This window comes from Rhodofomes roseus (assembly GCF_022264815.1).
Source record: "Rhodofomes roseus strain CIRM-BRFM 1785 chromosome Unknown C8Q71scaffold_6, whole genome shotgun sequence".
In the NCBI taxonomy this organism is placed as follows: domain Eukaryota; kingdom Fungi; phylum Basidiomycota; class Agaricomycetes; order Polyporales; family Fomitopsidaceae; genus Rhodofomes; species Rhodofomes roseus.
In genome coordinates, this window is record NW_025952962.1 from 611,106 (window position 1) to 635,198 (window position 24,093).

The window sequence follows — 24,093 nt, forward strand, 5'->3', positions numbered from 1 at the left end:
GTGTAGCGTGCTGATCGGTGTTGCCACAGTTCCTTCAAGTACGTTGGCGTAATAACGTCCACGATGACATTCAGGATCATGGTCTCCCTATCGAACAAAGTAAGCTTCTGCCTCTAGTTCAAAGTGAAATACCTAGAGAATGGTTAGTAAGTGCATTGACAAAACGTCAATGTGCGCACTCTGTACCTCGATTGCCTGTTTCATGAAGGCGACAGCCTCTCCGACCTTCATAACTCCGGGACATCATCGCCCTTGAGGAGAGGCATGCCAATTGCTGACATCTCTGGACCCACTGGATCGCGTCGTACGTCGAGAATGCGCACGCAGTGGTTCCAAAAGTCCTGCGTTAATGGCTCAGATGGCATCCGATCCTGTCCTCGAACGGGTGGTCCGAGAGGCAATACTCTTTGATGTTGCGAGAAATTCGTCCGAGTCCGACCGTCATGTGGTGTCTGTAATGGCAGGTATATCGCTGAAGAACTGGAGTTGGTGTTGGTGCCCCGAAGAAACCCTGCGACAGGATAAACGTACCAGGATATTCCCCCGTCTTCGTAGTATCTTTGGTACTTGTCTGTACCTGATAACAAAAGCTTCCATTCTGGCTTGTAGCGTGAGTCACCGTGGTGTAACATGTAACCGCATTCCTGAGGCCACCGTTGTCGCTCGCGCTAGAAGTACCCGTGCCGCGGTCATCCCCCCCCCCCAAGATGCCGCTGAGTTTCTGTTCTCTCATCCGTCGTGCTACTGACACGGATCATGTCCGCTGAACAATACTCGATTGTGCCTGTCGCACTCACTCAATTGACTCGCGTGCAAGGCGAACTCACCCGCTTTTGTCGGCGGAAACCATCTGGCAGTCCGTGGTGTTGCACAGGCTATTGTTGGACTGGTCGCTCGTATTGTGGGCGCAAGCTAGCTAGGGCCCGCTGCGGCCTACTCAGCATAGCTCCGGTGACCTCCGACAACAAACAGGACAAAAAGACTTTGCAGGCAGTCCGAGTCGACTTGGCAGGCGAGGTGTTGCAGTCGTTGCCCTGCAGTGCCAGCTGCAAGCAAGAAAATATGCTGGGGAATATCAGGGCCGATTAAAATCATCGCAGTGGTAGTCGTGGTCGAGGGGCATCCATTCGGGGGATTCTGGCCCGCAAGTCTAAAAAGTTTAGCGCTGGCCCCCGAACACCTGAGAGACCACCACCAGTCCGATAAGACGCTAGATTAGATAACAGTCCACTACGAGTAAGTACATGCAGGCGATCCTAGCGTTGGCGCGGCTTAGGTCCTCCTCGTTCGACTACAGCTGTTGACTGCGATCGCAAACGCTTTTTACCCTTTGTCTGACTCGCCTTCAACTCTTCGCGATATTCCTCTATCTCGTCGCTCCCCGGAATGGCATGCTGCTTCCGCCAGTCCTCCGTGACATCTTTTGCGACTCGCATCAAGCTCTCCTCCTCGATCGATATGTGCATGTCGATTGCCAGCTGCAGCGGGATAGGAGGTAACTCGTCGTTGTCGGTACAATGCTCCTTCGCAAGATGGAATAGCACGTTGTACTTCCAGATAGTGCGCGGCTGCCCTGACGGACCAATCGGGCACAAAGGACAGTAGATCGGCACATTTGTACACGGAGTGGCCTTGCTTACTGTCTTGGCTGCGCCGTAGCTCATCGACGTGTAGTGGTATGGACAGCTGCAAGCAACTGAAACACTGTTGTTCTTTTTGGTTAGCTGAACAACACACCCATCCATTCCACAAAAGCCGCAAGGCTCGACGCCGAGCTGATTGCAAAGTCGGCAGGTTAGTTATTGCGAACATTCATCCTCAAATAATGAATTCACCTTTGCGACATACGGTACGTTTTCGTCTATCCCTCGCATTGAATACAAGATATGGCGTCCGATGTGATTCCGCATGTTCTTAACCGCCTCTTTACTCCCACAGATCAAACAAGGTACGACATCCGAGCCGGCCTTCTTCTCGATTGTGAGCCAAGTTGGCACATCAAGGACGGTGAACATGTCGTTCCCTAGGAGCATGTCAGTACGTGCTAGTAGTTCGCCGTGATTTATTCAGCAACTCACCTATTGTGTCCTGATACGGCAAACTTTGGGTGGACACCGATGGTACGTGCTCAATATTTGCATTAGTCAATGCAATCCTTTTCCCGCATAGATCGCAGGAGACCATGTGTCTCTGCTTTCTCTCGTCCCACTCAGTCTCGAGGGTAGGACCTCCGGGGATAGAGATTGTATGAGGAGTAGAGAGATCCGGAGGGATGTCCATTGTCGTCGTGCGGCGGAGAGCTCTAACTATACACGTACGACTATGACGGTCGTTATCGCGGAAAAATACTTACAGTGAGAACTTAGTTGTCGCGTAAGACTTACCACTTAGTTGACACGTGAACCGTACCCTTTGGACATAAATTCATGCCGTTTCGTGCACTTGGTCTCTACAATCATGCATATATTTCTTGTCTAGTCACTAATACTGTATATAGTTTGCAGTGAGACACACCCGTTGTCTGCTCACCTAGAATGCCAAAGTCCGCTTCGGCGGCTGATCAATTGCCTAATGCGGAATCATCAGCCAGTTGTGGCAACTTTGTCTACGCGCACTGCGGCTGTCCATTGCATGACATGGATAGCACGAACCCCGGAAGCCCGATCATCATATTATAGACTCGGAGCTGTGAAATGCCTTTTCATACTCCATAGCCCCCCTTATTGACGAGACGAATGGCCCGGGATCTTCAGTAGGAGAGCCATGGCCTTGAGCCCGCGGTTCTCATGGTATCGAAAGGGACAGATATTATGACATAAGTTGAAAGTGTATCAATTCAATGCAGAAATGTCATGCATCACAGAGAATAAAGGGGAAACCGTCTGGCGCAGTGGTCCCGGCAAGTGCGATGTTCATCCCGATTTGGCAAGGCCGCCTCGGGCACGTCGGCCGGGCGCCAATCACACTAAGTCTAAGTCGCGCGAAAGTAAGTCTTCAGAGTAAGTCAATCGCCGCGGAGCTACGACTTTCCTATAAGTATTTTACCGCGAAACCGTCACTCATACGTACGCACCGCAATCTATTCACTCGCCATGCGTGCACACAACCCACGATGAATCAAGTCTGCAAGTGGCTGCTACTATATACGGAGTACGATCGATTGCACTTAAGCGCCTCCTCGAGAGAGGGTTTATATTCGACAAGCAATGCATACAACTGAGTGATCACCATAAGAGTGGTATCCAGTGATTGATACAGCTCTGCCAAAGACATCCAAAGAATACCGCACCCAGATATTGCGTCCACGACATGCAGCAGGTAATATGGTAGCTTCACGCTTGAAAAGCTCATATCAGGACCCCGTACACCGATTTCAGACCACCACCACTAGGGTTGCGGCCGCGCCTTCGGCGCTTGGTTGCCCCCTGGTCGTGGTTGGTGGTGGGCCGTTATAATAACTTACAGAACGTTCAGGATGCCGCCGAGCGCCTGTGTGACCGGACCCTCCTCCTCCTCAGCCTCCTCCTCCTCAGCTTGCCTACGTAGTGCCACTTAGACTGTGACTGTCAATTGTCTTATTCGCCAAGCGTGCTCAGTGCTCACACCCAGGAGGCCCTATGTTGCTATTGTCTACGTCGGGCTGCAGCGACTATAAATGTCGTGCTTGTCCCTATGCGCCTCCATCAGCTTCGACCTCTTCAGCGCACTGAACGATGCAAGAGTCCTCCGGCCTGGACCACAACCGCGGAAAAGCACCTGCAAAGGCTGCAATTACCACTAGGACGCGCTGGGTATCAGGACAGCTCAGCTCGGCCGAATGCATTTGGCGCGATAGGCAACCATGGCTTGAGGAGCGTGGATACACGCTCCGTCCGAGATACAGGCCGGACTGGATACCATCCTGGAAGGGAACAGACATATGGAGTCTTATGTGCGAGGACGGACAAATTCTCATCGTGCGCATTCATATTGTTTGATTCGCATCGCTGACACTAACTAACATTAGCATCATAATGTTCTTGACGCGACACGCATCTCAGACGGGACTGTCGTCATGCTCAAGAGCATAGACAGTTCTATACATCCGCACGAAGTGGAGATTGCCAAGACGCTCTGTTCAGAACCTCTGAAGTCGGATACACGCAACCATTGTGTGCCGACCATTGAGGTGTTGCAGGATCCGAAGGAGGAGGCGGTCTCTATCATCGTCATGCCGTTTCTGCAGACCTACAACGAACCACGATTCCAAACAATCGGCGAGGCAGTAGAATTCTTCCGCCAGGCATTGGAGGTAAGCTCAACGCCAACTGTCACAGCGTCTCACCTCCAGCTCGAACCTCAGGGCCTGCAATTCATGCACGAGAATCGCATCGCTCATTCGTAAGTCAAAGCCCTGTACCTGTTACGCAAAACTAACGACACATTTGCTGTAGCGATATTTCTCCCTTCAATATCAGGTTGGGTCCACTGCCGCTCTACGGTCCGACGCTAGCCCACCCGTCAGATGCTAGGAAGACGCGAGACTACCGCAAATGGGCGACGCCGTACACTCGGACTGAGCGTCCAACGAAGTACTACTACGTCGACTTCGGTTTGTCCAGAAGATACAACCCCAATGACGAGCCTCCGCTAGAGTTACCAGTCCTGGGTGGCGACAAGAGCGTCCCGGAACGTCAGGGCAACGGCCACGTCAAACTCGGTGATCCATTCGCCGCTGATGTATACTACCTTGGATCCTGTATTCTCCTTGAGTTCCTTGTGGTAGGTGTTCCCCCTTTATATATCTTGTAACCTGTTGCTGACTTATGCGTAGAAGTATTCCGGGCTAAGGTTCATGTACGAGCTGGTCGCAGGCATGACCATGAGCGACCCCCAGGAACGGCTAACCATCGACCAAGCCGTAAGGCGCTTTGCGGCCGTCGAGAGCGAGCTTCCCCGGTGGCAGTGCCGCCAGCGCCTTGTCTCACGGAAGGAGAAGGAGACTCTGCTACAACGAGGCTTCCGGGGCTTCGGACACCTGCTTCGGACCACGTCGTATGTCTTGCGTGGACTGCCTGCGGTACCTACCCCCGCCCCCCTTAGGTGACCCATTGTCCTGCGATCGTAGTAAAGTGGTTGTTATAGGTATACCCGTTGTGTTGTTCCGTTGTCCCTGTCTGCGTACCTTGCTACATCCCAGCATAGCAGCAAGCGCTCTTCAGACCTTGACGCCCGTGTGCCTGCGAACGTTTGTCTTCGGAATCTGTTTGAGTACATGACACTCCGTCGCCCTCTCATCGTTCTTGTGTGCACTGAAACACAGCTCGCAATTACATTGTTCCAAGGTTCCGGCCAGTGCATCAATGTATGCCCCTCGTGTTCTGCTCAAGCTCAGGCCCTCAAAATTCAATGACGCCGAGGTTTGTCTGGTGAGAGCATGCCGTACGCTAAAAACAAGGAATGCATACTTAAGGCAGTTCCAGTTTCCTCAAAAGCCTGCAAAGCAGTGTGAGTGACTATCAGACTCTTGTTGCAATGACTAACAGAGATCATCACAAAATTACGCCAGTGACCGAAGCTGTCATCAAACCTCCCGTCTCCAGGGCGCACTCGATCATATTCCATGCGGTCTTGTAACCTAAGTGTGTTGATTCTGTGGCCTCTTGTGCAGCTGCAGCCATATATTGAGGCAGCGATTCCCCCTCCTCGTTCATACTAACATTCCCTATCTCCCTCATCTGATAACCGTCCCCATTGGTCAACGGCTCTCATTTCTCTACCACAGTACTCAAATGGCCACGTCCATAGCAACTATTGGCATCGTGAATATCGCCGCTGGACGGCTCCTGACGTCGGCCGCATTGCGCCAAGGCGACGAGGCTCAGAAAGTGACATTGACCCTGCTCGAGAATACACATGTCAAGGCCATGACGAAACAAGAGACGTACGACGGTTTGCGCGATCATTACGACGAGTCAGTCTCCACCGTGACTTAATCCATTGACCGTCGGGACCACTAATTACGGATGGACGTAGGCTTGTGATCACTAGAGTCCAGATTGGGGACGGTATGCTCATCCGCTTGAAGCAGCGGCACGAGATCTTGCAGTACAAACGGGAGTCCCTTCTGCTGAAGGACGCCATAATAGTGCGTAACTTGATCATTTATTGATCATTCCGGTTGAATGCATTGTCGCTGATGACATGCAATGTACGCACAGAGCTGCGCCAAGCATGCACGCAGCCGCTTGGTATCGCGGAGGATGAGAAACACGACACTGCCTGTGTCTTCGGAGAGATCTGCGTCCGAGATTACGCTCAGCTTGAGTTCAGGTAATCGTCATTTTCTACAGCTCCGCTCCCTTCATTTCTCATCCTTTCGGTTTATAGGCTCAGTGACTGGCGAAGATGCGGCAGGCACGCCCTTCGACGACAACACTTCGGTCGGTACGTAACTCATAATACAGCCTGGTCTCTTATGCCGGTCTATGTTGATGCTACGACATGAACAGCCGATCATTTGGCCTCGTTGGTCAGTCTGGACTCCGCAGGATTTGTGGATCCCTTCCAGGAGCGAGTCATCGCCACAGAAGACATGCACTTGTCAGACGAAGAGGTCGACTCCATTTTCATGGAACCAGAAGCTGGTGCAGGACCGTACAACGGCGAGGAGCAGCCAACTGGCATGGAGCACGAACGCATAGCTAGCATGCTCGTCCCTAACCCCTTCGCCGAGTCTGGTGCAGTGGAGAACGAGATTAACCTGGTAAGTGGTATCCTTCCCCTTTGGACACAGGCTGACACCTACCCGTTACTACAGCAGCTGCCACACGACAGTACGGAAGGAGACACTATCCAAATCACCACAATCGAGGGTGCTCCGCGCGCCGATGCTTGACCTCCATCCTGATATGGGGCCGCCCCTTTTTCTCGACTCCTCCAACATCATCCCGTTGATGCTATCCGTCACTCCTACCATGGCTCGTGTTCCTCTTTGAATCAGTGCATCTCACTGTATATGGCCGCAAAGCCAGGCGGTGCAGAAGACTAACATGTATTGTACGCATCCCAGAACATAATGTAGGAAAAGATAAGTTAGCTACCGTCTCACGAGCGCGCGACAGTAAGAAATAAACGCGTAGAACCGGTCAGTTGTCCATGTCCATACCTCTTCGAGGATGCCCTCGAACTCGGCCTCGCCCCATGGTGACTTCGTCTGGCTATGTTCTGCTAGGGTGAACAGGAGGACGTCTTTCACGGTGACCAGTCCGAGTAGCTCTCCACGGTCTTCGACTAGAATAACTCGCGGCCTGACGGCTCCTGTAAGTAGAGAGCGGATGCCAAAGGAACGGAATACTCACCCCATTCGCTTGAACATCTGCATAGCAATCTCCAATGGGAGTTGTGGCGAAACAGTGAACGGAGTCTAGGGAGACTAGTAAGTTACATGTTCATCGATACAACACAAGGCACAAACCTGATTGACCCAAGGCCAGAATTTCAATACCCCGGGAGTAGCGGTCGTCTCCAATATCTCCATAGATATATCCTCATCGATTCCGAGAGCAGGGCCTGTTGGCATGCCTGGGAAGTCAACTTGAAACTCGATCTGATCGTGGTCGTCCTGGTCAGATGCGAACGAACACGGCGTAGCGGAGGATATGTTTTGCACTCGACGTGCTTTGTCTGTAGGACGGTGAGCCTTTAAGGGATAGATGGGAAACACGTGACGCATACCAAGCACGTATCGTAACTCCGCGCGGTCAATGTAGCCTATGAGCGTGTTCGTCCCGTCGGCGGAGACCACAGGGAAACCCTTCACATCGCTGGTCTTGAGTCGCTCCTCTGCACACAGTGAGTACATATTCTACAGCGACAATGAAAGGTCTACTCACCGACGTCGCGGATACAGATACCAGACGCAGGTATGGTATGCAGTTCTGTCTTCATCACTCTCGAGACTGTTCGTCGTCAGTACCTGCGACTGAAGCTACGGCGATGCGACGCGTACCAGGCACATCATATGCTTCATCATCCCTCTCAAGGAATGGATAGCCATTAAAACGAATCATCTCATCTGCGATGCCGGTCGTTCCAAGGAAGTCACCGACAGCCTTCGTCACAAGTAAAACGATCTGCAAAGCGTCATTAGAGCATGTCAGGTGCTGACTGGAATGACCGCATACCATCGTCGGCAAGATATACGTCAGCGCACCGGTCAGCTCGAACATGATGACAACAACCATTATTGTCAACCTCATGATGCCACTGCGCGGTCCGTCAGCATTTGGAACGTCCGGATTAACCCGGGTGATCTCACCTCAGCGCAGCAGCAGCCCCGAGGAATGCGTATGTTCCGGGCGTGATACATTGTACGTCGAGCTGACAGACGGCGAACATGCTGGACTCCGGATAAGCCCTGCGACCAGCGGTGTAAGTCTCAAAACAAACGCGCGATCCTCTTCAAACATACCTGTAAAGGGCCTTGACCATGATCCCAACCATACGCCCGAATGTAGCGCCGATCGCCATGGAGGGCACGAAGATTCCAGCCGGGACCTTGCAACCATACGAGACGACCACAAGTCCCATACGGAGGATCGTCGCGAGGAACAGCGAGTTGACCATCGGCCACTGTTCTGATGTCCTGAGATAGCCCATCAGGGCGGTTCACGTGAAACAGCACTAGAACAACCTACTGGCAAATGTTATCGTAGTCGCCTTCCACCCCTTGACATTCGCGGAAAAGGATGGACATGCTTTCTGTCATGTCGATCCGAACGAAGCGGTTGAAATACCCGACCATGGCCGTGATAGTTGCTAGGATGACGGCTTCGGAGACGGGAAAACTGCTCAGATGCTTCCGTCGGAAAGCGGCCACTTGCAGGTTGAACTTGACCACAAAGGCTCCGTAGAGGCCCTGTTATCTGTGAGCAGCGAGGAGGATGAAACCGCCACTCAAGACTTACGCCGAAGATCCCCAGAATGACAAAGAAAATGATCTCGAAGAAGTGCCAGTCACGATCATAAGTGACCTGGAACAGTACCAGCTTCCCGCTGCGATAAGGATTCATAGCCTGTGCAGATCACTTTGAGCAAGAGGACGGGAGCGCGAGTGTGCTTACTTCGTAACTTACTGATAATGTAACAGTTGCCATGAGGGCACAGAAGAAGCTTCTCCACATCGTCTTGATACTGAAGACGCTGCTCATTTCCTGCGTGTCGCCCTTTTAGCGTCATGGACCTAGAGGTATCTATCATATACCTACTTCAATCGAGAAGAGCACCCCTCCAATCGGGGAACCGAACGCAACCGCGACTCCAGCCGCACTCGACGCGGTCAATACTTCCCTCATCTTGCCTACAACAGGTCAATACACGTCACATATAGGAATGGTAGTGTTCTCACCTTGACTCAGATGATAGCGCCTGAACAGGCTGGCAACGAGGTACCCTATACAGCACGCGACATGTACAGAGGGGCCCTCCTTACCGACTGACAGCCCGGAAGCAATGACTAGAGGCTAAAGCTGGTTAATAAGGGTCGGACGGCTAGAGGGAGCGTTACACACCAGCGTGATGCTCTTGACGAAAAATGTCCCGACGCCCAGATACCCCTTCATGATGAATCCACCGAGGATGCACTTGATTTCTGAGATACCCGAGCCTGCTGCATACTTTGCGATCGACCGGACGAGGTGAGCGGCGGTGAAGCAGAACGTTGCCTGCGAAGGCGCGTTGGAGTGAGTCAACGGGATTGCATGGTGTGATGCTCACAGCGAAGATCACGTAGATGGTCCACCGCACGGGCAGCACAGTACTCCATCTGTGCCAAGAATCACAACCGGCGTCGTCGTTTTCTATTTCCCAGCAGCAGAACTGCCTATTCAGCCACCACCCGTCGTGGCAGTAGCCCATCTTGAGGTCGGACAACCAGGCAGTTACGATGGATATGAGTGCAGCGTTTACGCCGATACATACGCCTGCAAGGGTGTGCTAGTGTCAGATAGATGGTATGCAACGGGACCAGCGCAGCAAGATATGCAGAACGAAGACCACCCATCGCACTTGTTCGCCGTGACGAAGAGACATCATCTGTCTTAAGCCAGCTGCCAGAATATGTATACCGAAGTAGGGAGGACAGCTTCGCGCAGTCATGCTTTAGCAGAACGCGACGAACGATCCGCAAACTACGGTGCCTTCAATTGCTGGGTCATTGAAGCATGCCGAATCCTTCTTCTCCATCCATCTTGCCAGTCCGACTCTCCAGGCACCGTCGAACGCATGTAAAGCACGACTCACCGACTAGGCTGACCACGAACCAGCTCTGCGCAGCATCCGCAAAGATAGAAAATTTCGACCATGTCCACGCCCATGCGACCTCCCATCTCCTGCCATGGCCAATGTACGAAGAGTGCAGCTTGCGTGAAGTCCGGAGGCGTCGATTCCGCTCGACGATCGCATCCTGTATCCAGTCTACGAACATGCCTCCGTTTCAGTGACCACCGGCGACTGTGACGTCAGAGTCCGCACCTATTGTCGTAAAGTCTTCATACTTCCTACAACAGCAACAGCGTGTTAGCTGGGAACGAGAGAGCCACGGAAGCCGACAGCAGCTGACTTGATTCGCTCGTATTCTTCGTCCCGTTCGTGCGGGGAGCCGGCATGGTGATACTCGGCCGCTCGTTCACGCGACATGCACACCCATAAGCTGGTGAATCCGTTGAGAATTTGGATTGAGGCCGACCCGTGTCTTTCGTGAGCAGTGTGAGCTCAGCACTGAGGATGAGATGGCGTGTCGAGGTCACGTCGTAGGCGCCTACACAGTAACTGCGTTCAGTTTGATCGCACGGCGACTTTTCGGACGCTCAATCGACATTGAGGCCAATAGGTGATGAGGCGATATTCTATTCACCCCCTCCTCGTCCTCTTCTCATAAATAGAATAGGGGGCACTAGTCACTTTGCTGTACACTTGACACGGCACGTCCGGTGGAATGCTTTCTCGCCAGTGGTACTAGGCTGAGGGAAAGCTCCTCAGGTTCAGTTGGCGGATGCAACCAGCCTCTCGCTCAACAAGAGACATCCTCCGTACTCGCGAGCAGAGGATTCTGAGACTCGTATGAGGAGGCGTGCCGCGATCGAAGAATAGGCACCTGCGCAGCAACTCATTCCATCATGCGGCGAGATCACAGTTCTCGTCCGGAGGCTCCGTTTGACAATGTGGTAGCGATTAAAGGAGTGATATCCATCATACGTAGTGCAGGACCTGAAAATGGCAGTGGATAGTGACGAGGGCCAATCAATGACACCAGTAGCTATCTGCCATCGTTTTGCTCATCCCTGTACACCGTGTTAGATCACCCGAATACAACAGGCGAAACATTACTCGCCTCCGACGGCTATTCTGCACCCGTATGAATAGCCAATCTACCGCTGCTTGAACACCGGTCCTAAACTGGCATTGACTAGATGACCAGCAATGCATGCGACTAACGCTTACCCCTCCAATGCGGATATACCCATGACATCGAGACTGGCCATCCGGTCTCTGCGGTGCTCTAGCTCAACTTCATCTCCATACCTCCGGCGGGCCGCATCCTGTTTGCTGCGGTACCATTCCTCGTAGTCATTTCGGATCTCCTCTACGGAGAGGCTGTGTGGACTGTCCTGCTTGTTCGCGAGCAGGAGCAGTGGAACGCCGAGGATCTTAGGGTCCGACAGGACGTTGTCTTAGGATCCTTTCTCAGCATGAGCGCACAGAAAGCGTGGGCGGACGACAGGAGTTACATACCGAACACTTCCCATCCTTCACCTAGCCTCTCGCGGTCCTGTGCGTCCAGGACGAAGACCACCGCATGACAGTCGTCGTAGTAACGATGCCATATAGATCGGATCCCCCTTTGACCACCCAAGTCCCAGAACTGAAGAATCGTAGATGGCAGTGTTATCTTGCCCACTGCACTGCCAACGTCAGATACAGTACCGACGTCTGAGAAGAGTCTACGTACTGTTCTGACCGACTGTTGGCGCAATTTTGTCCGGAGCAAGCCCTGGAGTGTCATTGTATAGCGTCTTGATCTTCTCTAGTAATGTCTGACAATTGTTAGGAGAATCCCTCTGATCTAATGAGGTGTTTGCGCGTACTGTCTTGCCAGCGCCGTCGAGTCCAAGAATGATCACGGAGAACTCTTCCTTTCTGAGGGATATCAGTCGCGTTATATGCGCGCCCAGCATGCACGACAAACCTGGTGAAATATTCGTAGAACCCCTTCAGAAGATGGTACATGGTTACATTGGTCCGAGTGTGAAAGCGCGTCGCCCGCGGTCGCGAGTCCCGCTTGTGGCGGGGACGAGCGCCGGACTGCCTACGTGCACGTGCCCTGCCAGTGCACTCGTCACCGCCGGCGCGAACAGCGATCACCACTCCTTGAACGCTGCCCGCCACGATGGGCGTGCTCACTTCATACTACACTTACGGTTTGCCGACCTTTCTGGTCGTAGTGATAGGCCTCTATCTTCTCTTTACCGGTGAGTACGCGTATTGGCACTGTAACATGTGCGGTACTGAACGACACCGTGCCGCTCAGGTTCCGGCGAGGCCTTCAATGTTGGTCGTTTCTTGGAAGAGACAAGCCCGTATGCTTGGGCGGCGACCGGAATCGGTCTTTGCATTGGTTTGAGCGTGCTGGGCGCTGGATGGTACGTCCATCGTGTCTTACAATCCGCGCCCGCGTTCACCTTGCTCTGCAGGGGTATCTTCATTACCGGGTCATCCATCCTCGGCGGAGGTGTTCGAGCACCCCGGATCGGAACCAAGAACCTGATCAGGTGTGTAGCTTCATGCCTATGGAAGTGCGCATGGAAATGTGCATTTGTCTGACCTGCGTCTAGTATCATTTTCTGCGAGGTCGTGGCCATCTACGGTGTCGTACGTTGACTCGCAACATGATCCTGTTCGCTCCCCTCACTCCTCCTAGATCATTGGCATCGTCTACTCTTCGAAGATCACGAACGTTCCCGAGACGGAGCTCTATACCCGAGAGAACTACTTCACAGGTATGGTGGCAGGCACGTACACAGCCTTTGGCTAACCCTGAACGTCCGTGGCCCATCTGTAGGCTATGCTCTGTTCTGGGGGGGACTCACAGTTGGCGCGTGCAATCTCCTGTGTGGCGTCTGCGTGGGGATCACAGGCTCGACCGCCGCGCTCGCCGATGCAGCCGACCCAGACCTGTTCGTGAAAATCCTCGTCGTGGAGGTCTTCGGGAGCATAATGGGTCTCTTCGGACTCATTGGTACGTCCATACGTCCACCTCCTCGAAATCCTGCTTTGAATTGCTTACGCATGTCCTTTGCAGTCGGACTGCTCATGATTAGCCAAGCGAATGAGTTCTCGGCCGGAGGAACCGTCTCCGCGGCGCCGGCTGTCGCATCGCACTTCGTACACCGATACGTCGACTTGTGATCCTGCACTGTCATAAGATAACTTAATGGAAGGCTGCCAATCAATATCCTCTTTTGCATCTCCACCGGCAACTAAAGTATGCACGGTGGGAGTCGAGGACCGCACGCATCGACATGCATTGACAGAAGCAGATGTGAGGTTCCTGATGTATGACCGAGGGAGACTAGCGATAGATTACGAGGGACACGCCCAGATCAAGGATTATACAGATTGCGTCTGTCGCACGGCAAGCGTGGTATCAGGTCAAGACGCTGTTAAGAATACAGATGTCTAATACGGGATGTTACAGCTAGGATTTGTGGTTTGTGAATACAGTAGGTCCGGGTGGTCAAGAGAGTAGTGCATGTTTCGTGAGCAGAGCGTAAAGAGCGCGACGTGAGAGCGAGATAAAAGCTAATGTGTCATGTCAAGCGAGTGAGGATGAAAACCACAATCCAATACCAGAGTCCCGTTAATGCCTAACGCCCTCGAACCTAGTCGAGGTTGGTGTCTTGAAGGGAAAGAGCTCCGGAGAACAAACGATGGGTCGGTCTACGGTGTTGGCTCGAGAATGCCCGTAGGGTTGCACGACGACAGATGCCGTCTCCACTGTGCAATCGTCAGAGAACAAGTCTTCGCACTCTCCATAGTCTTCGTCTTCATCTTCATCTGTCCGTGGACTGATCGGCGACCTGAGGTTGCTCGTCATAATTCGGAGCGTGTCCATGTCCTCCTGTGTGAAAAGCACTGGGAGTCGTTCACGCGGGCCCCGCATCTGTAACTGAGGCTGGCTCGCAGCACGGCGAAGGTCAGGCACAGGTCGGAACGGAAGGGGAAGGACAGGGTTGAGCTGTGACTGGGTCGCCCGGATGGGACTTCTGGGGCCGCGAAGCATGTGCGTCTTGCCATATCCAAGAACGCGTGTGGGAGATGTTCGATGCATCATGAACGACGCCGCGATAAACTCCTGGCTGTGATTCTCAAAGCCCTCCACCTCGGGATCTGTACACAATGAACGGATCAATGAGGAATTGAATTGGCACTTTTCAGGGGGGATGCTCACCTGCCACGGATATGTTGACACCCTTAAGCGCATCATCGAGTCTTTTGAGGAATGCAGGGGATGCGGACAGATCCGCCGAAGGAGGCGAGGACTGCGGGGAAGAATGCGGTGTGGGTGGACCGGGAGAGAACTCTGACTGTTCCGAAATGTCTGATTGAGTTGAGCGCCGTTTGCAAGCACCGAGGCCGCGTCTCTTGGCCGCAACCTCCACGCGTCTGCCGACGTCTGCAGCCCATTGGCCCACGTCAACGGCTTGCGTCTCGAAGCTCGGAAGGATGGTGTCGTTGGTGCCAGGACCCGAGGAAGCCTGTCGGATACCTGGACACAATGTCACGGTCGTCAGGTTAATGCTCAACGGTGACAACGTCACGAATCGCAGCGCACCAAGGTTCAGATTTTCATCGGCGGCGTCCCATGCTGACCGGTGTGTCTTCGAGACGAAGCCAGTTATAGCCTCGTATCTGTCGGAAGAGGCAGGGGGCGAACGACTGTACCAGGACGAAGACGAGCAGGAATCGTATGCCGGCGGCGAGTCGCAGAGTTCCGTCCCGTGGTCCCTGGCGGATTGGTGTGAACCACTATATATAGCCGCGCTTCTACCTATCAAGCACCGAAGGTCTGAGCATCCGTTCCTGGGTGAAATGGGGGCTGGACGTACGTTGGCAGTTGTCAGAAACGCCCGCATGCCTGGTGACCGCCCCTCGTTGCTCCGCACGCTTGCATTCCGAAGCTCGCGCTTGAGCGCCCTCGATACTGGCCTGTGAGCGCCGGACGACCTCCTGCATCGATAGTGTCAGGGGGACTCCCAGCGCGATGCCGAATCGCTGCTCACCCTCACTTCCGAGTACAGTGACTGTGCGCGAGACTTGTAACGGGATGCTCTTGAAACGATCTCGAAGCTCAGCCTCTCTGGGCTCTGGGCAAAGTCGGAGAGGTCGTTCCGCTCGACCACAAGCCTGAGGAGACATGAGACTCGGTATCGAGGTATCATATATAACGTCAACGTACCCATCGTTCATGGTTTGCAGGTCCCACACCTCTGCGTCAGAGAGCAGTCCTCGCTGCGCTTGAATGCGTGCGAGGGCCGCCGCCCTGAACTCCTCGCCCTGCTCCAGTGACTCCTCAAAAGCTGCCTTCCAGAAGTCCCGAAGGTCCTCCAAGGGGGATCGTACGCTGTTTGGTGATTGAATGGACGCTGTGCGAGGGCGACGAGGCGATATTGGCGATACGAGGTTGCTGAGGTATCTCCTGAGAGTCATGGTCCCATGGAAGAGTGAGGGGAGCAAAGGATCGCAGAGGCCGGCGTGCTTTAAGGAGTATGATGGAGCATCATGATGTCTATGCTTCTTATAGATGAGGAGGCCAACTGAGGTCACATCTCACAGCCACGACCAAGCCACGACACATGTCAAGTCCGTTGTCCAGGCCATCGCGACCGCGTAGCAGAATACAATAGCAAGAGGTACGGGGACGACGTGGAGGAATCTGTAATACGTTAGCGTGTTCCAGTGTAGGTGATTATGGGTCCCATCGCCGAAGAACTTTCCTGAAACAGCTAAAATTTGCTTCCGCGAAGGAGCGGGAATTCAATTAACGCGCCTCGTTGTTCAGGGCCGCCTTCGAAGGTGCAGCAATTCGGAACGGGCGCATCAAATAGTGCCCGAGGTCGCTGGCGACGGGCCCGCAAAGAATAAGGATGCGCGAAATAGGAACACTCACTACAACGACACGCCTTGCCAAATCGGGGGGCCTGGCGTCTTCCCCGATCGAAGCAGCGATGACCCTGAGCAACGACTGCGGCGGCATCGCGTCGCAACTTCAATCTTGACTGGAAACCACCAAATGTAGGTGTACCCTGCGTGGTGTCAATTGGCTGGTGACGCGGAAAGGAGGACGAGCGGTCGCGTGGAATACATACAGTCGTCTATACCAGATTCGAAGCATGAGGCTCAATAGGCTTGTTGAGCATAAACCACAGGTGTCCTACCAGATATAGCGTTGCCATGCCCGCCGACCGAGATCCCGTTCGTCACATTGAGTAAACATGACCTAACGTGATATCCGATATGGGTGAGACATGGCCATTGAAGCTCGTGTCAGGCTTCACTAGTCACTTGTCAAGAAGCCAATGTGTCTTGTCGACTACCAGGCCCGCATGCCTAGTGTTGTATTTGCATGAAGCAGCCCACAAGAAGGCTCATGTGCCTGTGGCAGCCTTATCGCCAGTGCAGAGGGGATGCACGGGACAACACAGGGAGAGGCTCCGTAAGACAGAGAACTGGAACGTGCCTGAACTTGTCTGCGCCGTCGTGTACCTTACCTACCAGTTCACTGCGTGCAGGCCGCCCGGAACCAAAAGAATTGGTAGAGCCGCGTCTCGCCGCGAAGGCGCATTGTCACTGTCCAAAGAGGTGTAGAGTAAAGCAGCGGGCCCCAAGGCACCGCGTGGGGAGTCACGACCACCGCGGATGAATTAATTGGTGGTGAGATGCTTGCTACTGAGAACAATTCAATATCTTACTGTAGCGCATCTACTGGGATCTTGAACCCCCCCCCCCCCCCCCCCGATGACAGAGACCAGATTCTCGGTATAGGGATACTAGGCTAGACTGGCCCGCCTGGGCGACATAGTTGAACAGGGTAGTGCAGAAAGAGGAACGCATAGCGGTAGAGCTGACAGCAGATAGACTATTGTAATGAAGTAACATGCCAGGAGGATTCTGAAGAAGTGAAAATCATGGTCGACGACCTCGGACTCGGACTCGCGACGCGTCTCCGACGCGGTCGGTCACAGCGTGACATGTCGCGTTTTTCGACTCTGGCCTGCGCCTTTCCAGCATGCACCCCACAGTGTCGTTGCGAGCACTATCATGTCACTATGCTCAACCTCGGTACTCACGTCATAACGGTTATCTTTCTACGGCACTATGACAACAGAGACGTTTCGTAACGCATGCTCGTCGCTCAGGTCCCCCAGATCACTCATGCCAATGAACCGGTGAGTGAGTCCGTCCACGTCAGTGTCATCCAAATTGGCCAGGTCCGCATACATTGATGCGGCTGCGATCGGTTCTCAACGTTTCCTAATACTGTAGGACTGTGGTGTTCTGATCCGCACATGCGCTCGCAGCGAGTCCGCCGTGACAGCTAGTTCAGCAGCTGCGCCGCGCGCCCGCGCAGCATTGGAGACTGCGTAGCAGACGCGGCGGTCAGTTGGGCTTTCCGTTCTTGGTACTCTTGGTGCATATGAAGGTAACAGTCTATTCATGCTTGACAGTGAAGGTGAGACACGCACAGCTGCACTTACATGTGGGCCCATGCGTCTGACCCGGGGACACACTAGTCTCCCCTAGGCAGATTCTAAACACGACCTTCTTTCTGTGAGGAGAGAAGGGCGGTCTAGGGACACACCAGATATCATCAAACGCCTAACCTCTGTATAGCGGAGATACAAGACTCGGATACAGGTCCCGCTGAACCTTTGCGATGATGCAGTTCCAGCTAGCTATTCGGGCTTCGTGCGTGGGAAGCTTGTCCTCTTGTCGAGAGTTGCATCGGTCAGTACCGCGATGCTGAAATATCTTCTATGCTTACGAGTAGGTGCCAATTTGATGATATTGCTTTCCGACATTCTTCACGGTGCGAACAGCTCGGTCACCATGAAGGCCTTGGGTGGTACTAACAGCGAGCTTGGTAGTGATCTCTGCCAGTGGTCCTTCCGCCCACCGTGTATTGTAATTGTAGCTATGGTCCGGATCCTAGTCGATGTCGATGGACACTGCACCATTCTGTTTTCCCGGTCAGTTGCATGTAGTATAGAGCCTCAGGCCTCAGGCCTCGGAAAATATGCCGCACTCCGGTAAAAGTCAATGGGACCTCAGCAGACCGCGACGTCCGAGTCGTCCAAACCCATGTCGAATGCCGTCGTAAGTAGCACAATCAGCGACCTGCTTATCTACTCAGTAATCCGGTTAGTAAATTAGTAAGGTAGTCAGTAAAGAATAGATCATCTACTTACTTGCATGCGCGCCGCGCGTGCGGCGTCATGACACTGTGACGGGAGTCGAGTCTGCGTGCTGCGTTGCGCAGCGCGAACTGCCGCGCAGTACACCACCATCATCTATTTCAGACAGACCCCTCTCGCGCTGCATCCCTCACTCTACTTTATTCTATCACCATGTCAGGCGACGCGACCTCCCAGAAGCCTCCAGCTACGCATGGTACTGTGTCTTCATTCGATCCCAGCGTCGCAACCGTGCTCACGGGCGAAACATCCTACCAGATACCCAGGCAACGACCGTAGATACCGCTCACAATCCGAGTGCCAACATTCTTGAGGAGGAAGAGACTCCCGCGCTGCCGCCTCGCCTCGATTCATGGACGGAAGAGTCGGTACCAGCGTCGGCCGAGCATGGTCCTGAAGCACCCACGGAGACGGAGAACGAGCACCCACAAGTCGCGTTGCTGCGTGCGATGTTCCCGGACTTCGATGCCGTTATCCTGTGCGTGACCTTCCGTGATCGCTCTTAGCGACGTTCTGAGCCCAGTTGTCCCAAATGCGCGCATATAGTCAGTCGGTGCTCGAGTCCGTCGACTACGATCAGGACCGCGCGATCGATGTACTGCTGGGGATGAGCGATCCGAACTACGTATCGTCTGCAACCCAAGAACAACCTGTGCGTGCCAATCTCCCTGCGCGGCCTTCTATTGCTGAAGTATGCTCGACGGCAGCAAGAGCACGATCTCGCACTCGATGAACAACTTGCTCGGCAACTCGCTCTGGAGGACCAGCAGCAGCCGCGACACGCATCAGGCCAATCTTGGCCTCGGAGGGACGACGTGCCTTACCAGGCAAGGCAACAGGCCCCACACGGCGTGCAGCAGCAGCAGCAGCAGTATGTAACGGGGAGCGAACGTGGTGACTTCCAGGAGTTCCAGGAAACGCTTGGTCGGATGGCTGAGAGTGAGTCTCAAATTTCGCGTGTAGACTGACTGGAGTATATGCGCGTCTCGCACATTCTAACCAGCACTCCGATCGCCTGCGCTACGACGGCTGAGACGCATTGCGGTTTCCAGGCGGAAAACGAACTTTCAGCTCGATCGTCACGAAAGCAAAAGCGAAGATTACGGAGTTGAACGAGCAATACAACCAGAAGTGTGTCTGGGGCATCTCGTTCGTCTAACACCGTGATTGATCCGTGCCTATGTAGGTCGGGCCAGCCTTCAACGAACCAGCCCTATCAAAGGGGTCCTGTTTCACCTTCAAACGTCGACCGACACACCGCTTCGGAGGCTGTCACCCAGCAATACTACGGCTCTGGCTACCCCAATACCCCGAGCGACGTGCAGGCGCCGCCAATCGCGCTGAACAGCCAGCAGTACCTTCCGAGCCCTGACATCCGGGGTTATGACCTCGGCTCCGGCTGTGAGTCCGCTTTACCTCCCTCATCAACGCCATGGCGGGAACGTTAACTTGGAGGGATGTCTGCAGCATCTCCACCATCCACTCCGCCGCCGACAGGCAGGAAATCTATGTCCTCGCCCCGTCCCTCAGGCGAGGTCCCCCGGCCGCCGCCGACTTCTGGCGGGAGCCCTATCGACGCAGGTAAGCCTTGTATTTCTCTTCGCGCCGCACGTCCATCTGTCCACGCGTGCCTGTACCTGGAGCGTGCACTCCCGGACCACCTGTTAAGAGGAAACGTGTGCTGACAGGCCCGTGGCGTTGACAGCGAAACTCGGACTGCTTCCGAAACGCCCCGTGTCGCTCCTGATGCCGCAATCGACCTCAGGCACGGGCGCGGGGGCGATGCAACGCCAGCAGAGTGAGGACGAGCTCGAGTATGTGGAGAACCCATTTGAGGAGGGCGAGGGGAAGCGTTAGCGCTGAGGCTCTCCGACGACGCGGGAACACAGGAGTATTTATGGGTAATTTGAGATGGATGGACTGAAGTGTACGCGTGTCTTGAGTATGTGGGTGGTGTTTGTATGGCTGCTGTAGTCGGTGCTACTGAATGTATACCACAGACGATGTGACTTGAATACTTGGGTGAAGTTTGTCAGGACGATGGCAGGCTACAACGAATGCCATGAGATGAAACGTCTACAGTCATGCAGTCATGCAGTGTTGGTGGCCCGCCATTACTCGACTCGTGGTAATCTCAACCAGTCACTGACGGAGTGACAGCCCGAATGCAGCTCGACTCCGTGCACTAGTAGTTGCCGGTAACCTAACACGCCAATATACGATCAATGCTCTCAACAAGGCAATTAACGCCAAGGTACGTACGGGATCCAAACCGGCTGTAGCGTCAAAGCCGGTACTGTTCGTAACAGGCTCTGTTGTTGCCTGCGGTGATGCCCGTCAAGGCAGCCATGGGCTCAAGAACCTAAGCGGCGACTTGCTCATCATTCAACAGCGCCACGTACGTGGACGCAATACTCGCAAAGCATCGGTGACACCGTGCTCGCGCCGTCGAGCTGCTGAGCCACGCCGTCCACGCCGACCTCGAAGTGCACCGCCGACGCGGCGCCGTCGAGGAAGTCCCACCCCGAGGCGTTGTACAACCCGATGATGTTGTTCAGGCCAAGGAGCTCGAGGTAGGACGAGACCGCAGGGGCTTGGTAGTCCGGCATGGGGGAGTAGTTGGAGAAGCCCTCGCTATCAGAGCCATTGGTTCAGAAGTGGTTACTGCGTCGACGTCAGTAAGAGAGCAAGTGAAAGAGTAACTCGACCATGCTCACCACAGTCGTCATGCTGATGCAAAGTCAGTCACTTTACCGTACCAAGTAGCATGCGGAGCGGCTCTTGTACGTAGGTGACAACTTACGGTCATAAGTTAGCCACGGAGGGCACGCAGAACATGCATAGCAGAGTAAAGACAGTAGAAATGCAAGGAGGTTAGTTAGAGCGAACGGATGAACGGCTGACATCATTCAAGGACGGTATATAAGGGTTGCGTAGAGCTCGTTCCGCTCACAAGCCAACGAGTGTCTTGAGACGGTCGAAGTCCGGGGACCCAAGCCCAGTAACCTGTACGTACAATCAGCATCGGAACCCACAAAATGAGGCATGAAACCTACAGGGTCCCAACCGATAGCGGCATTGAAACCGGTCGTGTAGTTCGAACACGCATAGTTGTTTCCAGAGGTGATATCCGTGAGCCCTGACGAGCCCGTCGAGTACAAGAACGGGTTCAAGAAGCCTAAGGGCGGCTTCCCGGCGGAGAGCAGCTGGTCATTCAACAGCGAAATGATTGACGCGAAGACGGGGGACGACGCGCTCGTGCCGTTGACCAGCGATTCCTCGCCATTGTGGATGATGGTGTAGTACATCGCCTGCGCGGCTACGTCGGGGAAGCCACGACCGGTTCCGTTGTACAAGCCGGAGTTGGTGCTTCCCAGGGCGGACACGTAGGTGGAGGTGGCGTTGGACTGGTAGTCCGGGGCGGTGAAGAGGTTGGAGAATCCACCCCCGGAGAGCGTGGCGGCTACTTCTGGGACATTGTATGTGCCTCCCACAGACGTGACACTGGATGTTCCTGAGTGATTCAGCACTTTGAACGACGATATTTGACACTTACTAGGGGCACGTGGACGGGAACGTAGGAACAAAAGTAGTGCACATCTCGCCCGCGATCATAGGGTAATGCAGTCCGGAGACACCACCGTCCCCACTCGGGAATAGCAGAGACACTCCGCGAGCTCCCAGAGCGGCATAAGCGTTGCATATGGTCCTGGTTATGATGTGTCAGCGACGCCTGTGGACCATTTAGCTGGCTACATGTACGTCGCAAGCTTCTCGGAAACCAAGTTCTCGTCGAGCCCATAGCTTGTCGTCACCGTCTGAGGCACATCCGTGAGATTGAGCATGTAATATGCGCCGTCCAGAAGGTAGTCGAGGAAGTCGTCCGCCGTCTCTGGGATGTCGCCGACAGACACGAACGTCGTCGCCACGTCCGTTGCCAAACTCATGGCGTATTCAGTATCCAGGGTCTACAGAGGTATGGTCAGCGTAAAATTCATTGAGACGCTTCATGAAATACATACAGTTTCGCTCTGAGGAATGCTGCTGTTCTGAGGGTCTGTTCCATTGTCCGACATTTGCAGGCTCCACGTGGCGGACGAATTCATGTCAGGACGGTACTTCTCCAAGAATTGCTATACTGCATTATCAACACGGGTTCCGGTCGCAACGTAAGCATCAGTACTGACAGTCAAATCAGCCCTCTGAGGCCAGTCGCGGTCGTATCCGAAGATGTACAGTTGGTTGAACTGGTTGGTGGCTGGCGTCGTCGGGATGTTGTACAGGTATTGCAAGCACTCCGGGGTGATAGCCGAGATGTTGCAGGGCGACGACATTGTAGAGTTCGAGTCTCGCTTATGTATCCTGCGAGAGTGCTTCTCGTGGCGAAACTCGCGAGCGTGCGCGGACCTGTGTGAGACCTGCATCACAGCTCCGCTTCCATACGGATTCGGGAACCTGCACTTGTGTTCAGAACAGCTTGGACAAGCAATGAATGAGACGCAGACGTACGTTACAGTCGGGTGGATCACCTCGACATGGTCGGCCAATTCAGGGGGGATTGAGTACGTGAGAGTACGAACAACTTGCACTCCAGTCACTTCGTGCGTGAACTTAGAGTAGTTCGCGCCAAGGAGATCATTTGCCTGGCTGACAGGCAATTGAATCGCCATCCATTGTCCGCTTGGAGAGGTAGTCGTCGCGTTCAAGCCGTTCTCGCTCAGCCACTGGCTCACAGCCGAGACGCTCTCCTCCTTGGGAGAAGTGTATACTTCCACCTACGTCACTCGTGAGTCGCGAAACAGACAAAGAGCGGACATGAACTCACCTCTTCCTTGGAGAGGTACTGACCGTACTTCACACTTGATGGTGTGCTGACATCGTACAGTGCATCGATGAGACCTGTGGTATCGTTTGGCACGAGAGCCAGACGCAGATTAAGCACAGTATCAGAAGATGCGGGCTCCGTCAGGCTATAACCATTAGGGGCGTTGTCCCTCTTCTCGTGGACTTGGAGACTTCGGTGGGCAGGAGTACCGAGAGCCGCCGCCGTGACCGCGGCGGCCACTAAGAAGCGAGATAGCATAACACAATATTTGAAAGGAACGGAATAAGACGCTCGTACGCGCCGGAATGCTCGAGAGTCGAAGTGAACGGGGTTTGGACTGCTTGAGGACCTGTGCTGGCCATACTTATAGACGAGAGCGCTGAGTGTGCATGCGTTCACGGAACGAGTCGACCAGCCCGGAGAAGGACTCGGAAGCGACGAGATCAACGCGTGCGCAGCCCACCGTGTACGTGGACTTGCAGGCCGCCCGACCCAATAGCCTATAGGGCGGGAGAAGCGCATCAACACGATCACTAGTAGGCAGTGTGGGAGGTGCTTCTTCCATGTAGAACCGCTGGCAATGGGCACCCGGAGCAGATCGATAGACCCAGACAACCCCTCCGTTGGCCCAAGGTTCGTCCATTCATGCAGAGCACGAGAACATGAGCATAGCACAAGCAGTTTCAACCAATGGCCGTTACGCATGAGACACCGGCAGTCGATTTCGAAGGCAAAATCCAGTGATTTCAGATGGTA

The 24,093-nt window shown here is 54.1% G+C and overlaps 10 protein-coding genes across 10 annotated transcripts; 5 read left to right on the top strand and 5 right to left on the bottom strand.

Moving 5' to 3' along the window:
• Window positions 1–1,198: 1,198 nt before the first annotated feature.
• Window positions 1,199–2,026, bottom strand: C8Q71DRAFT_748226 (uncharacterized protein). The gene is made up of 2 exons (XM_047923132.1): window positions 1,939–2,026; window positions 1,199–1,849 (listed from the first exon to the last, which is right to left on the bottom strand). The coding sequence occupies exon 2, from the start codon at window positions 1,743–1,745 to the stop codon at window positions 1,257–1,259; it is 489 nt and encodes a 162-aa protein (XP_047780916.1). The 5' UTR covers window positions 1,746–1,849; window positions 1,939–2,026; the 3' UTR covers window positions 1,199–1,256.
• A 1,348-nt stretch (window positions 2,027–3,374) lies between these two features.
• Window positions 3,375–5,215, top strand: C8Q71DRAFT_748236 (uncharacterized protein). Its single transcript, XM_047923133.1, has 5 exons — window positions 3,375–3,956; window positions 4,007–4,291; window positions 4,343–4,380; window positions 4,434–4,761; window positions 4,814–5,215. The coding sequence occupies exons 1-5, from the start codon at window positions 3,714–3,716 to the stop codon at window positions 5,084–5,086; spliced, it is 1,167 nt and encodes a 388-aa protein (XP_047780917.1). The 5' UTR covers window positions 3,375–3,713; the 3' UTR covers window positions 5,087–5,215.
• A 162-nt stretch (window positions 5,216–5,377) lies between these two features.
• C8Q71DRAFT_748239 (uncharacterized protein) lies at window positions 5,378–7,003 on the top strand. Its single transcript, XM_047923134.1, has 9 exons — window positions 5,378–5,408; window positions 5,463–5,487; window positions 5,549–5,621; window positions 5,765–5,953; window positions 6,016–6,127; window positions 6,201–6,312; window positions 6,370–6,426; window positions 6,492–6,745; window positions 6,800–7,003. Exons 4-9 carry the CDS (start codon window positions 5,772–5,774, stop codon window positions 6,875–6,877), a joined length of 795 nt encoding a protein of 264 aa, XP_047780918.1. The 5' UTR covers window positions 5,378–5,408; window positions 5,463–5,487; window positions 5,549–5,621; window positions 5,765–5,771; the 3' UTR covers window positions 6,878–7,003.
• Window positions 7,004–7,078: 75 nt separating this feature from the next.
• On the bottom strand, window positions 7,079–10,677 carry C8Q71DRAFT_795486 (Cl-channel protein; the record flags this gene model as incomplete). Its single annotated transcript, XM_047925611.1, has 19 exons — window positions 7,079–7,289; window positions 7,341–7,405; window positions 7,457–7,665; window positions 7,717–7,824; window positions 7,875–7,940; window positions 7,991–8,114; window positions 8,166–8,247; window positions 8,300–8,398; window positions 8,453–8,626; window positions 8,679–8,899; window positions 8,949–9,056; window positions 9,117–9,194; window positions 9,249–9,340; window positions 9,389–9,503; window positions 9,552–9,704; window positions 9,757–9,962; window positions 10,282–10,455; window positions 10,513–10,538; window positions 10,601–10,677. The coding sequence occupies 19 exons, from the start codon at window positions 10,675–10,677 to the stop codon at window positions 7,079–7,081; spliced, it is 2,388 nt and encodes a 795-aa protein (XP_047780919.1).
• Window positions 10,678–10,852: 175 nt separating this feature from the next.
• C8Q71DRAFT_499643 (P-loop containing nucleoside triphosphate hydrolase protein) lies at window positions 10,853–12,304 on the bottom strand. The gene is made up of 7 exons (XM_047918956.1): window positions 12,227–12,304; window positions 12,126–12,177; window positions 11,990–12,074; window positions 11,773–11,937; window positions 11,482–11,710; window positions 11,372–11,431; window positions 10,853–11,321 (listed from the first exon to the last, which is right to left on the bottom strand). Exons 1-7 carry the CDS (start codon window positions 12,265–12,267, stop codon window positions 11,297–11,299), a joined length of 657 nt encoding a protein of 218 aa, XP_047780920.1. The 5' UTR covers window positions 12,268–12,304; the 3' UTR covers window positions 10,853–11,296.
• A 123-nt stretch (window positions 12,305–12,427) lies between these two features.
• On the top strand, window positions 12,428–13,446 carry C8Q71DRAFT_704257 (uncharacterized protein; the record flags this gene model as incomplete). Its single annotated transcript, XM_047920371.1, has 7 exons — window positions 12,428–12,509; window positions 12,569–12,680; window positions 12,732–12,809; window positions 12,873–12,909; window positions 12,959–13,037; window positions 13,100–13,276; window positions 13,340–13,446. 7 exons carry the CDS (start codon window positions 12,428–12,430, stop codon window positions 13,444–13,446), a joined length of 672 nt encoding a protein of 223 aa, XP_047780921.1.
• Window positions 13,447–13,897: 451 nt separating this feature from the next.
• Window positions 13,898–15,747, bottom strand: C8Q71DRAFT_855805 (uncharacterized protein; the record flags this gene model as incomplete). The annotated part of the gene is made up of 6 exons (XM_047927227.1): window positions 13,898–14,427; window positions 14,489–14,806; window positions 14,873–15,088; window positions 15,147–15,267; window positions 15,321–15,444; window positions 15,497–15,747. 6 exons carry the CDS (start codon window positions 15,745–15,747, stop codon window positions 13,898–13,900), a joined length of 1,560 nt encoding a protein of 519 aa, XP_047780922.1.
• A 2,114-nt stretch (window positions 15,748–17,861) lies between these two features.
• On the top strand, window positions 17,862–18,447 carry C8Q71DRAFT_500135 (uncharacterized protein). Its single transcript, XM_047918958.1, has one exon. The coding sequence runs from the start codon at window positions 18,058–18,060 to the stop codon at window positions 18,349–18,351; it is 294 nt and encodes a 97-aa protein (XP_047780923.1). The 5' UTR covers window positions 17,862–18,057; the 3' UTR covers window positions 18,352–18,447.
• Window positions 18,448–18,564: 117 nt separating this feature from the next.
• On the top strand, window positions 18,565–20,551 carry C8Q71DRAFT_748265 (uncharacterized protein). The gene is made up of 8 exons (XM_047923135.1): window positions 18,565–18,708; window positions 18,771–18,990; window positions 19,059–19,164; window positions 19,220–19,451; window positions 19,565–19,643; window positions 19,699–19,913; window positions 19,980–20,093; window positions 20,218–20,551. The coding sequence occupies exons 1-8, from the start codon at window positions 18,666–18,668 to the stop codon at window positions 20,367–20,369; spliced, it is 1,161 nt and encodes a 386-aa protein (XP_047780924.1). The 5' UTR covers window positions 18,565–18,665; the 3' UTR covers window positions 20,370–20,551.
• Window positions 20,552–21,461: 910 nt separating this feature from the next.
• Window positions 21,462–23,595, bottom strand: C8Q71DRAFT_704366 (family S53 protease; the record flags this gene model as incomplete). The annotated part of the gene is made up of 8 exons (XM_047920380.1): window positions 21,462–21,518; window positions 21,569–22,016; window positions 22,069–22,221; window positions 22,275–22,480; window positions 22,535–22,645; window positions 22,700–22,967; window positions 23,022–23,287; window positions 23,338–23,595. The coding sequence occupies 8 exons, from the start codon at window positions 23,593–23,595 to the stop codon at window positions 21,462–21,464; spliced, it is 1,767 nt and encodes a 588-aa protein (XP_047780925.1).
• Window positions 23,596–24,093: the final 498 nt, after the last annotated feature.

Coding starts and splice junctions, on each gene's coding strand:
- C8Q71DRAFT_748226 (XM_047923132.1), bottom strand. CDS start 1,745: ATGGATGGGTGTGTTGTTCAGCTAACCAAAAAGAACAACAGTGTTTCA.
- C8Q71DRAFT_748236 (XM_047923133.1), top strand. CDS start 3,714: ATGCAAGAGTCCTCCGGCCTGGACCACAACCGCGGAAAAGCACCTGCA. Junction 3,957..4,006: donor AGGACGGACAAATTCTCATC/GTGCGCATTCAT, acceptor AACTAACATTAG/CATCATAATGTTCTTGACGC. Junction 4,292..4,342: donor TCTTCCGCCAGGCATTGGAG/GTAAGCTCAACG, acceptor CTCGAACCTCAG/GGCCTGCAATTCATGCACGA.
- C8Q71DRAFT_748239 (XM_047923134.1), top strand. CDS start 5,772: ATGGCCACGTCCATAGCAACTATTGGCATCGTGAATATCGCCGCTGGA. Junction 5,954..6,015: donor TTGCGCGATCATTACGACGA/GTCAGTCTCCAC, acceptor GGATGGACGTAG/GCTTGTGATCACTAGAGTCC. Junction 6,313..6,369: donor TACGCTCAGCTTGAGTTCAG/GTAATCGTCATT, acceptor TTCGGTTTATAG/GCTCAGTGACTGGCGAAGAT.
- C8Q71DRAFT_499643 (XM_047918956.1), bottom strand. CDS start 12,267: ATGTACCATCTTCTGAAGGGGTTCTACGAATATTTCACCAG. Junction 12,075..12,125: donor TCGACGGCGCTGGCAAGACA/GTACGCGCAAAC, acceptor AACAATTGTCAG/ACATTACTAGAGAAGATCAA. Junction 11,938..11,989: donor GCCAACAGTCGGTCAGAACA/GTACGTAGACTC, acceptor TTGGCAGTGCAG/TGGGCAAGATAACACTGCCA.
- C8Q71DRAFT_500135 (XM_047918958.1), top strand. CDS start 18,058: ATGCTGAAATATCTTCTATGCTTACGAGTAGGTGCCAATTTGATGATA.
- C8Q71DRAFT_748265 (XM_047923135.1), top strand. CDS start 18,666: ATGTCAGGCGACGCGACCTCCCAGAAGCCTCCAGCTACGCATG. Junction 18,991..19,058: donor GACTTCGATGCCGTTATCCT/GTGCGTGACCTT, acceptor GCGCGCATATAG/TCAGTCGGTGCTCGAGTCCG. Junction 19,165..19,219: donor CTGCAACCCAAGAACAACCT/GTGCGTGCCAAT, acceptor GCTCGACGGCAG/CAAGAGCACGATCTCGCACT.